This window comes from Platalea leucorodia, assembly GCF_965183815.1.
Source record: "Platalea leucorodia genome assembly, chromosome: 4".
Lineage (NCBI taxonomy): Eukaryota > Metazoa > Chordata > Aves > Pelecaniformes > Threskiornithidae > Platalea > Platalea leucorodia.
This window is the reverse complement of record NC_138826.1, coordinates 111,139,473-111,154,065: the sequence shown is the minus strand read 5'-3', so window position 1 is coordinate 111,154,065 and position 14,593 is coordinate 111,139,473. Positions and strand designations below refer to the sequence as shown.

At 36.9% G+C, this 14,593-nt stretch overlaps 1 protein-coding gene across 1 annotated transcript in view; it reads left to right on the top strand.

Moving 5' to 3' along the window:
• CPNE8 (copine 8) overlaps window positions 1-14,593 on the top strand; it is a gene marked incomplete at its 5' end in the record, with an annotated part of 110,655 nt that overhangs the window by 24,928 nt on the left and 71,134 nt on the right. Inside the window, 2 exons of the mRNA XM_082311147.1 lie at window positions 8,236-8,339; window positions 12,252-12,291. Of these exons, the coding sequence (XP_082167273.1) occupies window positions 8,236-8,339; window positions 12,252-12,291 (144 nt within the window). The remainder of the gene's footprint in view (window positions 1-8,235; window positions 8,340-12,251; window positions 12,292-14,593) is intronic.

Genomic DNA, 14,593 nt, shown 5'->3' with positions numbered 1-14,593 from the left:
GTTTAGCCTGGAGAAGAGGAGGCTGAGGGGAGACCTTATTGCTCTCTACAACTACCTGAAAGGAGGTTGTAGCAAGGTGGGGGTCGGTCTCTTCTCCCAAGTAACAAGTGAGAGAAGGAGAGGAAATGGCCTCAAGTAGCACCAGGGGAGGTTTAGGTTGGATATTAGGAAAAATTTCTTCAGTGAAAGGGCAGTCAGGCAGTGGAACAGGCTGCCCAGGGAAGTGGTTAAATACCTCCTCCCTGGAGGTATTTAAAAGACAGGTAGATGTGGTGCTTAGGGCCATGGTTTAGTGGTGGACTTGGCAGTGCTAGGTTAACGGTTAGACTCAATGATCTTAAAGTTCTTTTCCAACCTATATGATTCTATGATAATCTGGCTGATTTTGTTCAAAGTGGACACTTACTCATGTGTCTAGTAGTTAAGCATTTCACTGCAGCATCTACCAATTTGATTACCATTTGGAACATAATAAGACATGCTTTTGAGTCTCCTTTGTAGACTTCAAAGGCTGTCTTAATGACGATTACAAAGGCTAGGCGTTTTATAATTTCATTTATTGGGATTAAGATTTTGGGTTTTTTAGAGCACTGGTGAAGTTTCTTTGGAAAAATAGCTTGTATCTTCTTTAGCAGTGGGACATGGCATAAATAGGAATGTAATTTGTATCAGACTGGTAGAAAAAGTTTCAGTAGAAGGAAGCAAAGGATGGAGAGTATGGAAGAAGCGTATACTCTGCCTGTTGTGAAGAAAGAATAAATTTTGATGTTGCATGATATTTGGTTCACTGAAAAGCTTTCTCTGGCAGATTTCTCGAAAGAATCAACCTGTTTGAGGGAATTAAGACAGTTGGAATAAAAAAAACATCATCTTTTCAAGGAAGTCATGTTTCCTTTTAAAGGAAACAGTTAATGGAAAAAAGCCAAAGCACAGAAAAATGAGGGATCATTTCTGGTTTTTATATACTTATGATTGTATGACCATCAGTTAAAAAGGGTTACGTAGAAATCACCATTGTGTACACACAGTATACAGATTTCATATGAGTGCCTCTATGCATGTTAGAGGAATGTTGTAGGTGTTTTGATAATTAGTATGAGTTTATATATTAAAAATATTATTCTTCCTTTGGGACAAACACACTGCTTAACATTTTATGACTATGTTTTTTCTAGAGTGGGGTTGGCAGTTTAGAATATTTTGTTTGTTTCCTTGTAGTCTCTCTAATTCTGATTATTTGAGCCTATTAATCATTATTACAACAGGCTCATTTTATTGGTACTGCATTTCTTTCTCCACAGTTCAAATTTCTCATTTGTTCTGTTCACATGCAGTGAAGCTAGATTACAGACTCTGAGAAGATGATTATCTTTTGTTGTGTGTTCATGTACCATTTCGTGCAGTGAGCTTCCAATGGAGAATGTTACCTGAAGCTTCCTAAAGAATTTTCAAAAGCCGTTTAGATCAGAGCCAAGACCTAGTGATAGTTTAAACCATTTTTAGTTCTTTAGTTTCCTAGAATTGTAACAGAATACTAAGTTCTGACTGTTCACATTTCAAGAAAGATGTTTAAAAGACAAAAGTCTAGAGGTAAAAGTAATGAATTATTAAAACATTAACTAACATATGCTACACTGAAAAACTTAAGCTCAAATTATTTTCTTAATGAAAGAGTGAGTTAAGGATAATTGTAATCAGCTATAAATGTCAACACTAAGAACATAAATTTCATAATGGAAAACGTTTCTGCCTAACAAAGGTATAGAAAGGTCCAAAAGATGGAAAAGGAAGTGAAATAAAAATCAGGCAAGAGACAACAACTTATTTTTCAGAATGGAGGTGATTAATTATTGGAACAACTTAATTGCAATTGTGGTAATAACTGCAAATTTTCAAAAACAAGAAAAGAGGGCTTACTAGATATTATTCTTAAGTTAGTAGAAGTAGAAGCAAGAATTAATTCAGAGAATTCATATAGAAGGTGGTTAGCAGAGGGTTGGGTTAGACCCTCATAGTTACAATAGTTGCTTTGTATCTCTGATATTGGACTTACCCAACTTGCTAGTCTTTTATAACTCTGATGTTAAAATGAAGGTTATGATTTTCCATGAACCTCATAGCCCCTTAGGCTGGATCACTAAATTGAAATGCTATAAAATGACTAAATAAACCTTAAAAATTCCCTTCTACTAGGAGAGCTTATGCTCATGCATTATGAGGTGACAAAGACTGTTCATCTCAGGAAATCCAGAAAAGGGACTCTGTTCTTGATTTTCTTTGAACATTTATTTTCCTTTAAATAGTTAAATTGATTCTATTACTCTCCTGAATGACACTTCTAAAGGTATTTGCTTGTTGGCCATGTTAAGATTTTAGCTTTACACAACTGTTAGTGGGGAAACTAGGCCATGTGGAGAACTAATTAATTAGCAGCTATGTTATTAGTTGTGACTGGATTATAGAAATAACCTGTTCTGCTTAAAAAAGGCTATAGGTAACTGGGAAAACAGATTTAAAAAGATGATGCTTCATTTAGCTGAAAAGTGTAGACCGGTGATTTTTAGAGGCCAGCATTTTGATGTCATCTATGAGATAAATTTTAATAGTAATTTGTCAGTTAGGTAATTAGTTATATTAGTTTAATGTGAAGGAATCATTTGTGTAGACCTTGGAAAAAAGTAAACAGACCAAAAAACTGAAGCTTCAATTAAAAAAAAGTAATTTAAAATAACTTAAAGAAAAGTTAGCAGTGCCACTGAATTCAGTCTCTTGAGTTTTGTAACAATTTCAGTGTCACTGACGAGAGAGAGAGGTAGCAGTGTGATGGGCATTCTGTTAGGCCTTCTCTGGTCTCAGTGTGATTTAATCGTCGGCATATTGCATATTCATCATCATTTACTGATACACTTCTGTCATGCATTTTAAATCAAGTCTGAAAGATTTCCAAAGTGTAACATGATTATAGTGTAAAGTGAAATTTTTTTTTTTTACTGAACAAATGCAGATTTGAAGAGACGAAAAGTACTTAAAAACTTACAATATTTTCCTGTTCTAAGAAATTAAAACTGACATTTAGCTGCCATTTTGTAACTATTTTTTTTCCTTTTGAAGTAACTTTTCCTTTGAATTCATAGATAGTTCTATTTCTAATGGAACTATAAAACTTAAAACCACAAGGTATGAAATATGACATAATCATGGAATAACTTAAGTGAAAGCAACCTTTGTGTTATCCAGCCTTGTACTCATCTGCTGTGGCTGGTTCATCCTCCTGATCCATGCAGAGCCATCTTCAAAGTTATGCCAGGTTGCTTAGGGACTTTCCCAGCTAAGATTTGAAATTCTCTAATGGCAAAGACTGCACAACTCTCTGGTTGTGCGTAATCACTCATTCTGGAAGAGTGTTTCCCTATATCCCTTCATAATTTCCTTTGCTGCAACTTTTCACTATTGCATCTTGTCCTTTTTTTGCGCTTTCTGTGAATGGTCTGGCTCTGTCTTCTATAATGCTCTTTAGGTGGTGGAGGATGGTAGTGGAAATAGATCTTCTCTAAACCTTCTCTTCTCCAAGCTGAACAGAGCTCCATCGCCTTTTCCTCAACTTGTGTGCTCCAGCCTGCTGACTGTTGGGGTTTTTTTTTAGGGTCCATTTAACTGAACTGCCTCCAGTCTGTTGATTCAGCTGTATTTAGAGCCCCAAACTGTACCCAGTTTTGCAGGTGGGGGCCAACATGTGTTGAGTAGAGGGGGAATAATTGTTGCCTTTGATCTGCAGGCTGTGCTGACCCTAATACAACCCAATGTGTTGTTAAACCCTCATGGCTGCACTAGGACCTTTTCTGCACAGCTCATACCCCACCACTCAGTCCCCGATAGCAGTATAGGACTTCAAATTTGTCTTTGTTGAACTTCATGAGAGAGTCCACAAGGCTGTATAAATAAGCTGGGTTTTTTGTCTGAGGTGAGCATCTGTGTCCCCCTCCAGTCACAATCATTTTAGGGTATGTAGGAACAAAGGTAAACAGTGCTTTCCTTTACCTAGCTATGTGCCTCTATCTTGCTTTTTCATGCACTTGTAGAAGTTGTCACACCCCCAGTCCCTTAGTACCTTCCCTCTGAGTGAAATGGAGAGGTTTTTTGAGTGTGCAAGCCCAACGTCCTGTGCTGCATTAGGGACAGCATTGCCAACAGGTCAAGGGGGGTGATCCTTGCCCTCAGCACCAGTGAGACCATAGCTGGAGTGCTGTGTCTGGTGCTGAGCTCCCCTGCATGAGAAAGCTAGGGACATACTAGAGTGGGTCTGGCAAAGGGCCACTAAGATATTAAAGGAACGGGGAGCATCTCTCATATGAGGAGAGACTGAGTGAGTTGGGATTGTTCAGCCTGGAGAAGAGAAGGCTTAAATTTTATCCATGTTTATAAATACCCAATGTGAGGCAGTGAAGAAGGCAGAGACTGACCATTCTCAGCTGTATCCAGTGGAAGGAAAAAAGTCAATGGGTACAAATTGAAATACAGAAAATTCTATTTAAACATAAGAAAAAAAACCTTTTTACTGTGAAGGTGGTCTTATACTGGAATAGGTTGCCCAGAGGGGTTGCGGAGTCTCTATCCTTGGACATACTCAAAACCTGACTGGACAACCTACTCTAGCTGATCCTGCTTTGAGCAGGAAGGTAGAACTGAACAATATCCCAAGGTCCCTTCCAACCTCAGGTATTCTATGGTTGTTGTCTGTTTAACTTGGCCATTAATTTTCATTTCCTCTGAATGGCTTTTCCAAAGTCAAGTATATCCTCCTGAAGTGTAAACTGCCTTTACTATTTCAAGAAGGATCATACTGTCAGAAAATGATCTGTTTATGAAGGTGTCAAGGCACAGGTTTGTCAGGAGAGGTATTAGTGCCCCAAATGGACTCTTTTGACAAGTTATCCTGTAAGCTCACTTAGTTATTTTGGGTTTGTGCCTTTCAATTTAGATTATGACTTTGGCAGTGGAAAGTAAACTTTCTTAGGCTACAGCCCCCTGTGTTCTTTGTTTCTCTGTGTCTTCCATGTATATAGAACTGTAGGTCCCACACGATTGAAGCTCCTCTTATGCTCCTTCAAGCTTGTCCTAATCTAATTTAAAGAACTTCAGTAACGTTTCTTTTCCTGCCTCGTGATTAAGGAGTCTCCCAGGACAGTCTGCTACTTGAATCTGCACAGGCTGGGAGATATTTTCATGGATATGTTTGTATATGTGTGTCTGATTCTGTTGGACATAGCATGAGATACTACTACAACTTAATACGTGTTCTTTACTTACGTGCTGTGTCTCTGGTAGCTTTGCTAGTTGCAACGCAGTCATCCTTGGATCTTCTTTTTGAAGACCCAGAGTCCTTTGCTTCTGGAGTAAGTCAGTGTTTATCAGATTTCTGATAAATCTCCTTATGCAGCTGATTCCAGTCTTTGAGAGAATTTGGACAGTTTGAGTGCAAATGGAAGAAATAGGACACTTGAGGGGAAACAAATACACCGATGAGATGTATTCCTGTTCAGATATATTCCTGTTCAGAACTGCAAAATGGATGGTCCTTATGACGCCGTTGTTTTCATTTCTCATCCCTGGTCTGATGAACTGCTGTTTACTGGCTTGTGTCAGAGAGTGGCTTCTCATTTTCAGTGCATACCTTCAAACAGTGCTAAATGCTTAGCTATTGCTGCATATTTCATTTTATCAGCCATTCCAGCTTTCAGTTTTTCCTGGCTCCAGTATTGTTGAATGTTATAAAGCATGTAGCTGACAGGGGAAGATTTTATTTATAAACATTGAGATTTACTTGACCTGGAAACTGATTGGAGACTTTGAATGTACATAAAATTTGTATGCTACTATTCAGAGGGGAAAGGCAGGCCCTTTAGCCCAGGCAAGTATTCCAGCCATACTAATTCCCATCGAAATGCCACCTTTCTACCGCTGCTGTTGTTTCTCATTGATTAATGCTTGACCACAGTAGTCACTAGTGTTGGTTCAAGAGAGTGTTTTTTACAGCACTCTGACTGTCAACTTTATCCCAACGTTTCAGAGAATACCTTGAATCATTTCTCAAGAGACTGACTTTTTTCATCCAAAACAAGCAGTACGGGTCAAACTATTTGTTCATGTTCTGATCTGTTGCCAGGATCATGTGCATCCTGTACTAGTCCTCTCTTAAGAGACTCAGGAGTTTTATTTTGAATATCCAGTATCTTCATCATTCTGGAGAGCTTCTGGAAATTTCTCCTACCCATGCCTGTATAATGCTTCCCCCCTTCATAGCTGTTGCTTTGGCTTAGGAGAGCTGAAGAAATACAGTGATTGCTAATGAGTAAACTTGCTCTCTAAACAATTTGTGCCTTAGGACATATTCAGAAGCCTTCTTGCAGGGGATATCAAGGTTCCAGTGAGACCAGGGAATCATTCCACCTAGGTTTTAAGAAATTATGTAAAGTCTTGGCAAAGGAGTATGCTAATTGACACTACATGTTAAATAGTCTTTCCCTTTTTATTTGGAGATGGTATAATTCATTGGGAAGATAGTTTTGCTTCTCTGTCTTTTATAGGAAGTGCCAGAATATGGAGATCTCTGAATAAGACTGTCCCAATTGAACATGTCACAGCATAGCAAAAGTGAAGGTACCAAACAGGATTCAAACACACTTTGCAAAGACGCAAATCACCACTGTGTCACTTCTGAGGATTGTTCCTTTTCCTGAGACTTTATAGAGCTGTGTCTTGAAGATGCGTTAACTTTTGTTGAACGTTTTATTGTACCTGAGACCTTTGGGAGGATAGTTGCTTTTCACAAAGCAGTCGTCCTCTTAGATACAGGCCCACTTCTCCAGATACCTGCGTGAATGAATGATGCTTGGAGTCAGTCCCCTGCAGTCTGAATGCGTGCATGCACAGTCATTCAAAGGAGAAAAAATGAGTTGCTGACAGTAATGGAGTCTCTTTAAAGCACACAAATAACGTGGCTGGAGTTCTTCACCATTTTATTTTAATAAGAATCAAACAATGAAAGGAAATTCCTTAGTTTTGAGAGGAAGCGGCAGTGGTGCATGCCCTGTCCTTTCATATCACATACATGTTAAGTATGCAGGGGCCACGACAGGGAGGCTCCTGCGGGAAGCTGAGGGGCTCTGTGCGGGTTATAGTGGTTAGATTCACATCCGTGATGTTAAAACATTTTTAGGAAATACATCTCAAAAACCTTCAGTTACAAGAAGGTTTATTCTTTCTTTATCCATGTTTATTGATTTAGTTAAGTCCTGTCAATGAAGAGGTTGGCAGTCTTTGAGTCATTCAAAAGTCTTCTAGTCCCAAATTGCAGTTTTGAGGAGTCCTTAATGATGATCTTTCAGCAGACTGTCAAAAAGCTTTTCAGCAGGCTATATTCAAATATGTCTTGATATGTTCAATGTGTAGGACAAAATGAAATGCTCATTTCAATAATAACTCCTTCTTTTTTGCTTTGTTTTCTGAGTATCTTGAAAGAACAGCTAAAATAAGAACAAAATTATCACATTGATATTTTATGATCAATCATTTATATCTGTGATGTATATGAACTGAAGTCAAGCAAAAGTGTTGGGTTGGTTTGTTTTTTTGTTTTGTTTTTTTTTTTTTTTTTTTTTTTTTTATTTAAAACATTTTCAGCTTGACGAGAGCTGAGGCTCCTCCTGTAAACACCAAGAAAGAAAAGGCATTTTGCAGAAAGCTCAGAGAGAGGAGAGATGAAGAGAGCTGAACTGAAGTGAAACAGGAGCTGGATAATGCAAAAATGATACACTTCTAATGGAAGGACTATGCTCCCTAATATTTAAAGCTATCTGAAATAAGCAATATATGCAAGCTTTTGCTTGCTATTGTAATTTTTTTTTTGAGGAAACAGTGGATTTTTATGTTACTGAATTTCTTCCCCAAATTTTTGTGGATTCTGATTGACTTTGGGAAGTGATGTTTATAAAGTTTAGGTCATATGATACCAGGCGTGCACCACTCTTTATATTGAAATAGGAGGTCTTCTGCCAGTCTCTCTTCATCCACAGATAACTGATCTATTCATGTGAACACAGTCATTTTCTTTCATGCCATCTTTTTAAGAGACTTTTTTACAGGCTCTCTCATACCTCTCATGTTGCTGGTATTGGCAGTCTACTTAATTATACCTCATTATAGCATGTGGCTTAAACTTATACTTTTCTTTTACAGTTTGGAAGAACAGAAGTAATTGATAATACTTTAAATCCAGATTTTGTAAGAAAATTTATAATGGACTACTTCTTTGAAGAAAGAGAGAATCTGCGATTTGATTTGTAAGTTAACAACCTTTGACTCTAATATTACAGCCTCTGTAAACATATTAAGTTTTGTCCAGCATAAAATTAACTTGAAAAGAGATAGTATCTACTGACATGGAATACGTTAATAAATGTGATTGATTTAGCATTGCTTCCTCAGAAATAAATGTGTAACATAATAATGACCGAGTTTTAAGAAATTGGCAGGTGTTAACTAGTCAAAGTACAATCATACTCACAAATATTACTTTTAGAAAATAGTTAGAAAGCTAAGGATGTAAAAATGTTAAAATATTCTTGCAGCATAGCCAATAAAACAGGCATGGACATACTGTCCAGAAAGAAAACATTGTACAAGTAGTACAGAGTCAAAATTTTCTTTACTAAAATAAGTGCCAGTATGCATCTAAGCATACTAAATTTTAAGATTTAAAAATGAAAGCAGTTGTTCTAGAAGTAGATGGCTTTTGACTTTATTCCAGATGTACTAATTTCATTCCACTGGTGGAATTGGTTTGATTTTCACTTTATTCTTTGGAAAACAGAATTGAGAGTCCAGCCACCAGGACACCTTGCATGTCATCTGTTACTTCTCACCCCATTCTTATTATTTCAGTCTTTGTGATAATCAGGCTTGTCTTGTTTTTTTAATTCTCATCCTTGTTTTTTATTAGCAATTCTTCCTAACCTTGCCCTATGAGAGAGCACTTGAATAACCTTCATAGATAATTAAGGGAAAGTAATTCACTTAGTTTTGCAGTATAGTATGCATAGTAGCCACAATTTTTCTTTACATGTCCTTTTTAGTTGAAGAACCCTTTTCCTGTTTCTTTTCATTTCCTTTGCAATATGTACTTTAGATTGAGTTTTGTCCATTCTTATTTTGTGTTCCTAAGATTTCTGCCTTCATGTGTATTTCTTTTAGTTTATTTGTTCTTGAGAAAGATTTAGGAGAATCATCTATTAAGTTACTTACCGAATAAATATATCAAGAAAGATTCAGTGTTGTCTGCCTTCCTATACTTTCTAATCCTAAAGATTGAGGTCTCCTGTTATACTTTATGGAATTGCAACAAATCCTACTCAGGTGTTTATTATAGTAGTTTTAAGTTATAATATTACCGCTTCCCAATTTAAAGTTACATTGCAAGTTTGCCTTGATATAGAAACTGCATTTATTGCGTTTCTGTCTTGTAGACAGCAAAACAGATGAAGAAAGACTTAATAATTTGCCTAAAATCTCCTAGCAAGTTCATGGTAAAGCCATTTTAAAATCTTCTAGGCTTTAGTCTCAATGTGCCATTTACTAATCCAAGTAGCCGCTTCGAAGCGACTCTGACAGTCTCTTGATTTTTTTTTTTTTTTTTTTTGCCTGCCCCCCTCCCCCCACCCCGAGTTTCTAGAATGCAAATCAATCTGTACATTAAGCAGGGCATAAAATAAATAGGGCAGTTATCACATTAGTGATGATTTTTCCAATAGCAGTGGAAGAAAAAGTATGATGCCTGATAGATGTATGTTAGCGATGTTAATAAAGTTACCAGTAGTTTTGCTGATTTTATTTTAAGTTGCCAGCACGGTGTACTGAAATGCTCTTGAAAGGCAGCATTTTCTGTATCGTGGAAACAAAAAAAACCCCCATGTCTAATTTTTCTTTAGCTGTAAATGTCTTTTTATAGCATGTCAGAATGCTTCCTAAGTTAACAAGAAGTGTTGGAGGGATGAGTGAGGAAAAAAGTTCCATTGTGTTCAATACACAAATAGCAGCTGGCTGTTTCCATCTAGACTTCAACTATTTCAAGGAGTGAAAGGAAATACTCAATGCCAAGATAGGTTACAGGGTGCTTCTAGATGGCTAGGTACCAATTATTTCATCTTCAGCATGGAAGCCTGGCACAGACTTTATTGTTTTATTTTAGAAGTTGGGTTTAATGTCATTAAATCTGCTGAGTATAACTGTTGCCTGCTATTTAAAATAACTTTAAGTAAGAGCTAGTCACTTTGTGAAATAAAAGATTCTCCTCCAAGTGTAGGTAAAGCATTGCTGAAATAAAGACGCAGCTGGGGCTGTGTAGGAATCTTGATTTGGTTGCCCCTTGCTCCTCGCAGGATGCATGTATGTTACGGGGCGGAGGCAGTGCAATAGAAGAGGAGAGGAAAAGAGATGAACCAAGAAAGAGAAAGCTAGGCTCAGTCTAGGCCAAGAAAGGAAAGTCCGTAAAGAACTTCTGGATAAGTGCTATCTGAAAAGGACTCGAACCTGGAAGGGAAACTACAGTCTCCTGTTTTGTTCTTCATGTACTCAGAGAAATGGACTCCTGTTTGTTTATTTACAAAAAACTGTAAATATCAAACATACTCTGTACTTATCAGAAAGACCTGACTGCTTTCTGCTGCTGTTCTGGATTACCTGGACAGAAGTCTGTTCTGAACTCAAAGCTGAGTAGCTGTTTTTAATGTTTGCCTGCAAGTGACCATATAACCATAGTCTGTGAATTTACTTTAGAGCCCTATGACAATGACAGATGGGAAATGAAATATTGTAGAACTCGGCGTTAAAAATGTGAATCTCATATAGCTACTCATGGATTAAAACTCCAATTTAGATGAGGAAAGAACCACCTTTGGAAAGCTTCCTTTTTTGAATTTCTCAGGAAAATTGTGTGCTATTGTTGGCCAAAGTGTTATTTTTCAAAGAAAGAAACTCCTCATATGATTCATGTTTTCTGCAACAAAAGAAAGTGGCAAGTATATCTCTGATTTTTGGTGTTCTGATAAATGAGCATGAGCCCCCTCCTAAACTGCGCAGCCACCAATGTCTCAGGCTCCTTTCTGTTCATATTTGATGATTTGCTACTGATTTTGCCAGTGAAGTAGTTCTTTGTTTTGGTTGTGTAGCTAGCCCTCAGGTCAAATTACCAGTTGTGTTTTTCTGTTCAATTTCACCAGAGGGTATGCAATTACTTTGTTTTTTTTTTTTTTAAAAAAACCCCTCATGTTAGTGATTTTTGTAGTCATTCCTTTGTTTACAAATATGTTTCTAAAACTTTGACTGTGCTGCACCGCATCCAGCTACGTATGGTATTCTTGTCCTCCTGACTTGTGATCTGGTCCATAATGCATCCCAACAAGCAGGTGCGGCAGCACCACCAGAGGGATAGCGTACCACGCGGTGGGAATGGAAACGTGCAGGGGAGGCTGAGATGGGCATAGAGGATACTTTTTCAATTTAGTAACTGGTATTTGAATGTAGGATTTGATAAAAATATTACTGTGGATTATCTGATGAAGATGGAAGACTATGAAAGTATAGAGATTAGTAATCCCCCAAGAACGTCTTATATTCTTTTTTTTTTTTTTTTTAATCTATCTTGAATTCACAGAGTAATTTTTCTTTGAAATCTGACTTGATAGTGAAAGGGAAACAATGGCATTTTCTAGCTGGAGGAAGAACAAGATTATGATAAGCTGAACAGAACAAGTCAAACTCTTGCTAAAAGCAATATAGTTTATTGCCAGTTATTTCTATTTAATTAGTCAAATGACTGAAAAATTACCTAAGAAAATAATTCACAAGTTTGTTTTCCAAGATTAATTTTTAATTTTTGTTCTGGTTTTTGGCAGCTTTCATTGTTCAAACAGGAATATCAGAATAATTTCTCTTAGTAGCCTGCACTGCGTTGAAAACAATTTCATTTCAAATAGCTAGTGAACCATAATCCTGTAATCTGTGATGATTTAATTTGCCTTCTTTACTGGTGTGACTTCCATTCGCATATCTGTTTGTGTAAATTTCACACATCGAAATAGGCAAAAGAATTGTTTGATTTTTTTTTTTTTTTTATTTTTTTATTTCTTTACATTGTCCTCAGATCTGTCATTTGGCAACTCTGATGTAACTTTCTTTTTTTTTTTTTTTTTTTTAAGCTACGATGTTGACTCAAAGAGTCCTAACCTATCAAAACATGTAAGTTTTTCCTCACTATTATACTTTCTTGTGCTGAAATGCTTACGCTTTCCTAAATGTGTTAGTTTTCTTTAGACTGTAAGTAATACCAGATACATAGAGACAAATACAGTGATTGTGCTGTAGCTAATAACATATATAATGCTCGTCAGTATAATTTTAATGGGACATTGCTCCTGTAAAGGGCAAATTTAAGCACATGTGTATACCTTTTCAGATATGCGATATGCTGCATTTTATTGATACTTCTCTGGGTCCTAAAACCTGTAAACATCTTTTGATTGTGTCCCAGTTAATATTAGTAGAAACCTTTTATGCTCATGTCATCTTGAAGTGGAAGGGATTAAACAGTAACTTTAAAACTTAGAGATGTGAGAGCAGAATTCAGAGGCTTCTGAGTGAATTAAAAAAAAAAAAAATACAGGAAGGCTTTAGTAAGAGAACCTTTCAGAATCTGGAGCAAAGGAAAAGAGAATAATGGAGGGAATGTTGTGTGTGTGTGCTTCAGTGAAAAGATAAGGCTTTTAGCCATTGATCTCCAGTTAGTTCCTCCCTGTAAAGACTTAAAGCCCCTGGCAAACTGTTTTCCATCTCTGTCATCATGGAAAGGTGGTCTGAATAACTGCAATGCTAGCTAGGAGGATACAGAAAATAGAAGTCTTCCCTATACTGCCTTCAACAAGAATAAAGCCTCATCCTGGGCTTCTGCCCAAGATTGTTTGCACTTCTGTAGTAACTAGTTTATCTGAATTATCTTCTTTTTTCCATGAAACATGCTTCTTTGTACAAAAACCTCATAGTTAAGTTTTAAGAAAAAAGATAGTATACTAACATAAGTTAGTCGCTATGGAAGTGCAAAGGTATATGCAAATATATAGCCTAGATTTCATTGTTTGATTACTGGAACGGGAATTGAAGGTTTGAGTATCTTGCTGAGCCCATGGGAAAAAAAAAGGACAAAACAATGAGAAAACAAACCAATGTTCTTCTAAAGACTATTCAAGTAGAACTTGAATTACATATGGGCCTGTTACATTCTAATTAGTACAGGCTAAGTATACTCGGAGGCATTAGGTCCTGTTTTTTAAACAGTGCCAACTACCTGGAATCTTCAGTTGTGGAGGGAAACTTTATTCTTTAGACATTAACATTAATATCAGAAATATCTATTTCCCTCCATTGTCTTTAAGAGAAAATCTGTACAAGTTGGTGTAGACTTGGTGTCTGTGCTGAAGACATCCAAACTATGCCATATAATATTACGCACATGAAGAAGAAGATGGCTCTGAGAACCCTATGAAAGATAGTAACTAGAAATGCGTTTCTTAACACAGCGATTCATTTCCATGATTTCCCAAGTGCTCAGGGTTGGTTTGGGTTGATCCTTTTGCTGCCAGCTTCCTGTAGCTCTTAAGAATTTGGGCAGTGAGTAGGTAGGAAGTGAGCAGAGCTTTGCTCATATCTGTGCTCTGGGAGCTTGGTGTTTCTGAAAAATGTCAAGTCAGTACTATTTGTGTAGCTAGACTGCTCATGTGTTGTAGTCACCTTGTGTGGAATAAGATCTTCCCTGTTCCTAAAAATAGCTGTTGACCCGTTCCTTTGGAAATACTGGGCAGTGTCATTTAATAGTTGAACAGTTTGGGGGATGAAAAAAGAGTCAACCTGAAGAATTTCAATTTCAGTGACTCAATTTTGGCAAAACGAGATGCAAATGAAGCAGATTTTGTAATGAATGTATGAAGTAACCAGACTAGACAGTGCTGCCATTGTAGCTGTCTGTAATAATGTTTATAAAACTGACTACCTGAAATTAGACTTTTATGTTCATGGTAACTTCCTGCTTTAAGAAAACAACAACAGAGTAATGAACAATTGTCATTAATAACAGGCCGTGGAACTAATAGGAATTAATCAAGAAACTCCACGCCCCAAAAAAAAGGAAGAAAAATGTGGAATACATGGTTTCAGTGTAGAAAATGGTGTTAGAATATGTCATGCCCGATGTTTTTAAAAATGAATGAAAAGCTGAGTATTTTCAGGTTAATTTCAGCCATTTTAAAAGACTTAATCTTTATGGAAACAGTGTCAGATCAGTTAAAACACATTGTTCAAAAATTTATTTTTTGCAGGATTATTTCCCTCTTCAGAGGGATTAGTTCTCAGATCCAGTTTGCTATATGGACTTGTAACTAACACGGCTCAGAGATAGGAATGGGTGGCCTGGGCTGAGAGAAGAGTCAGAACTACCTGTACAGATATTCGCTGCTATACACAGCAGTTATGCTTTGCTCTATAAGAATTA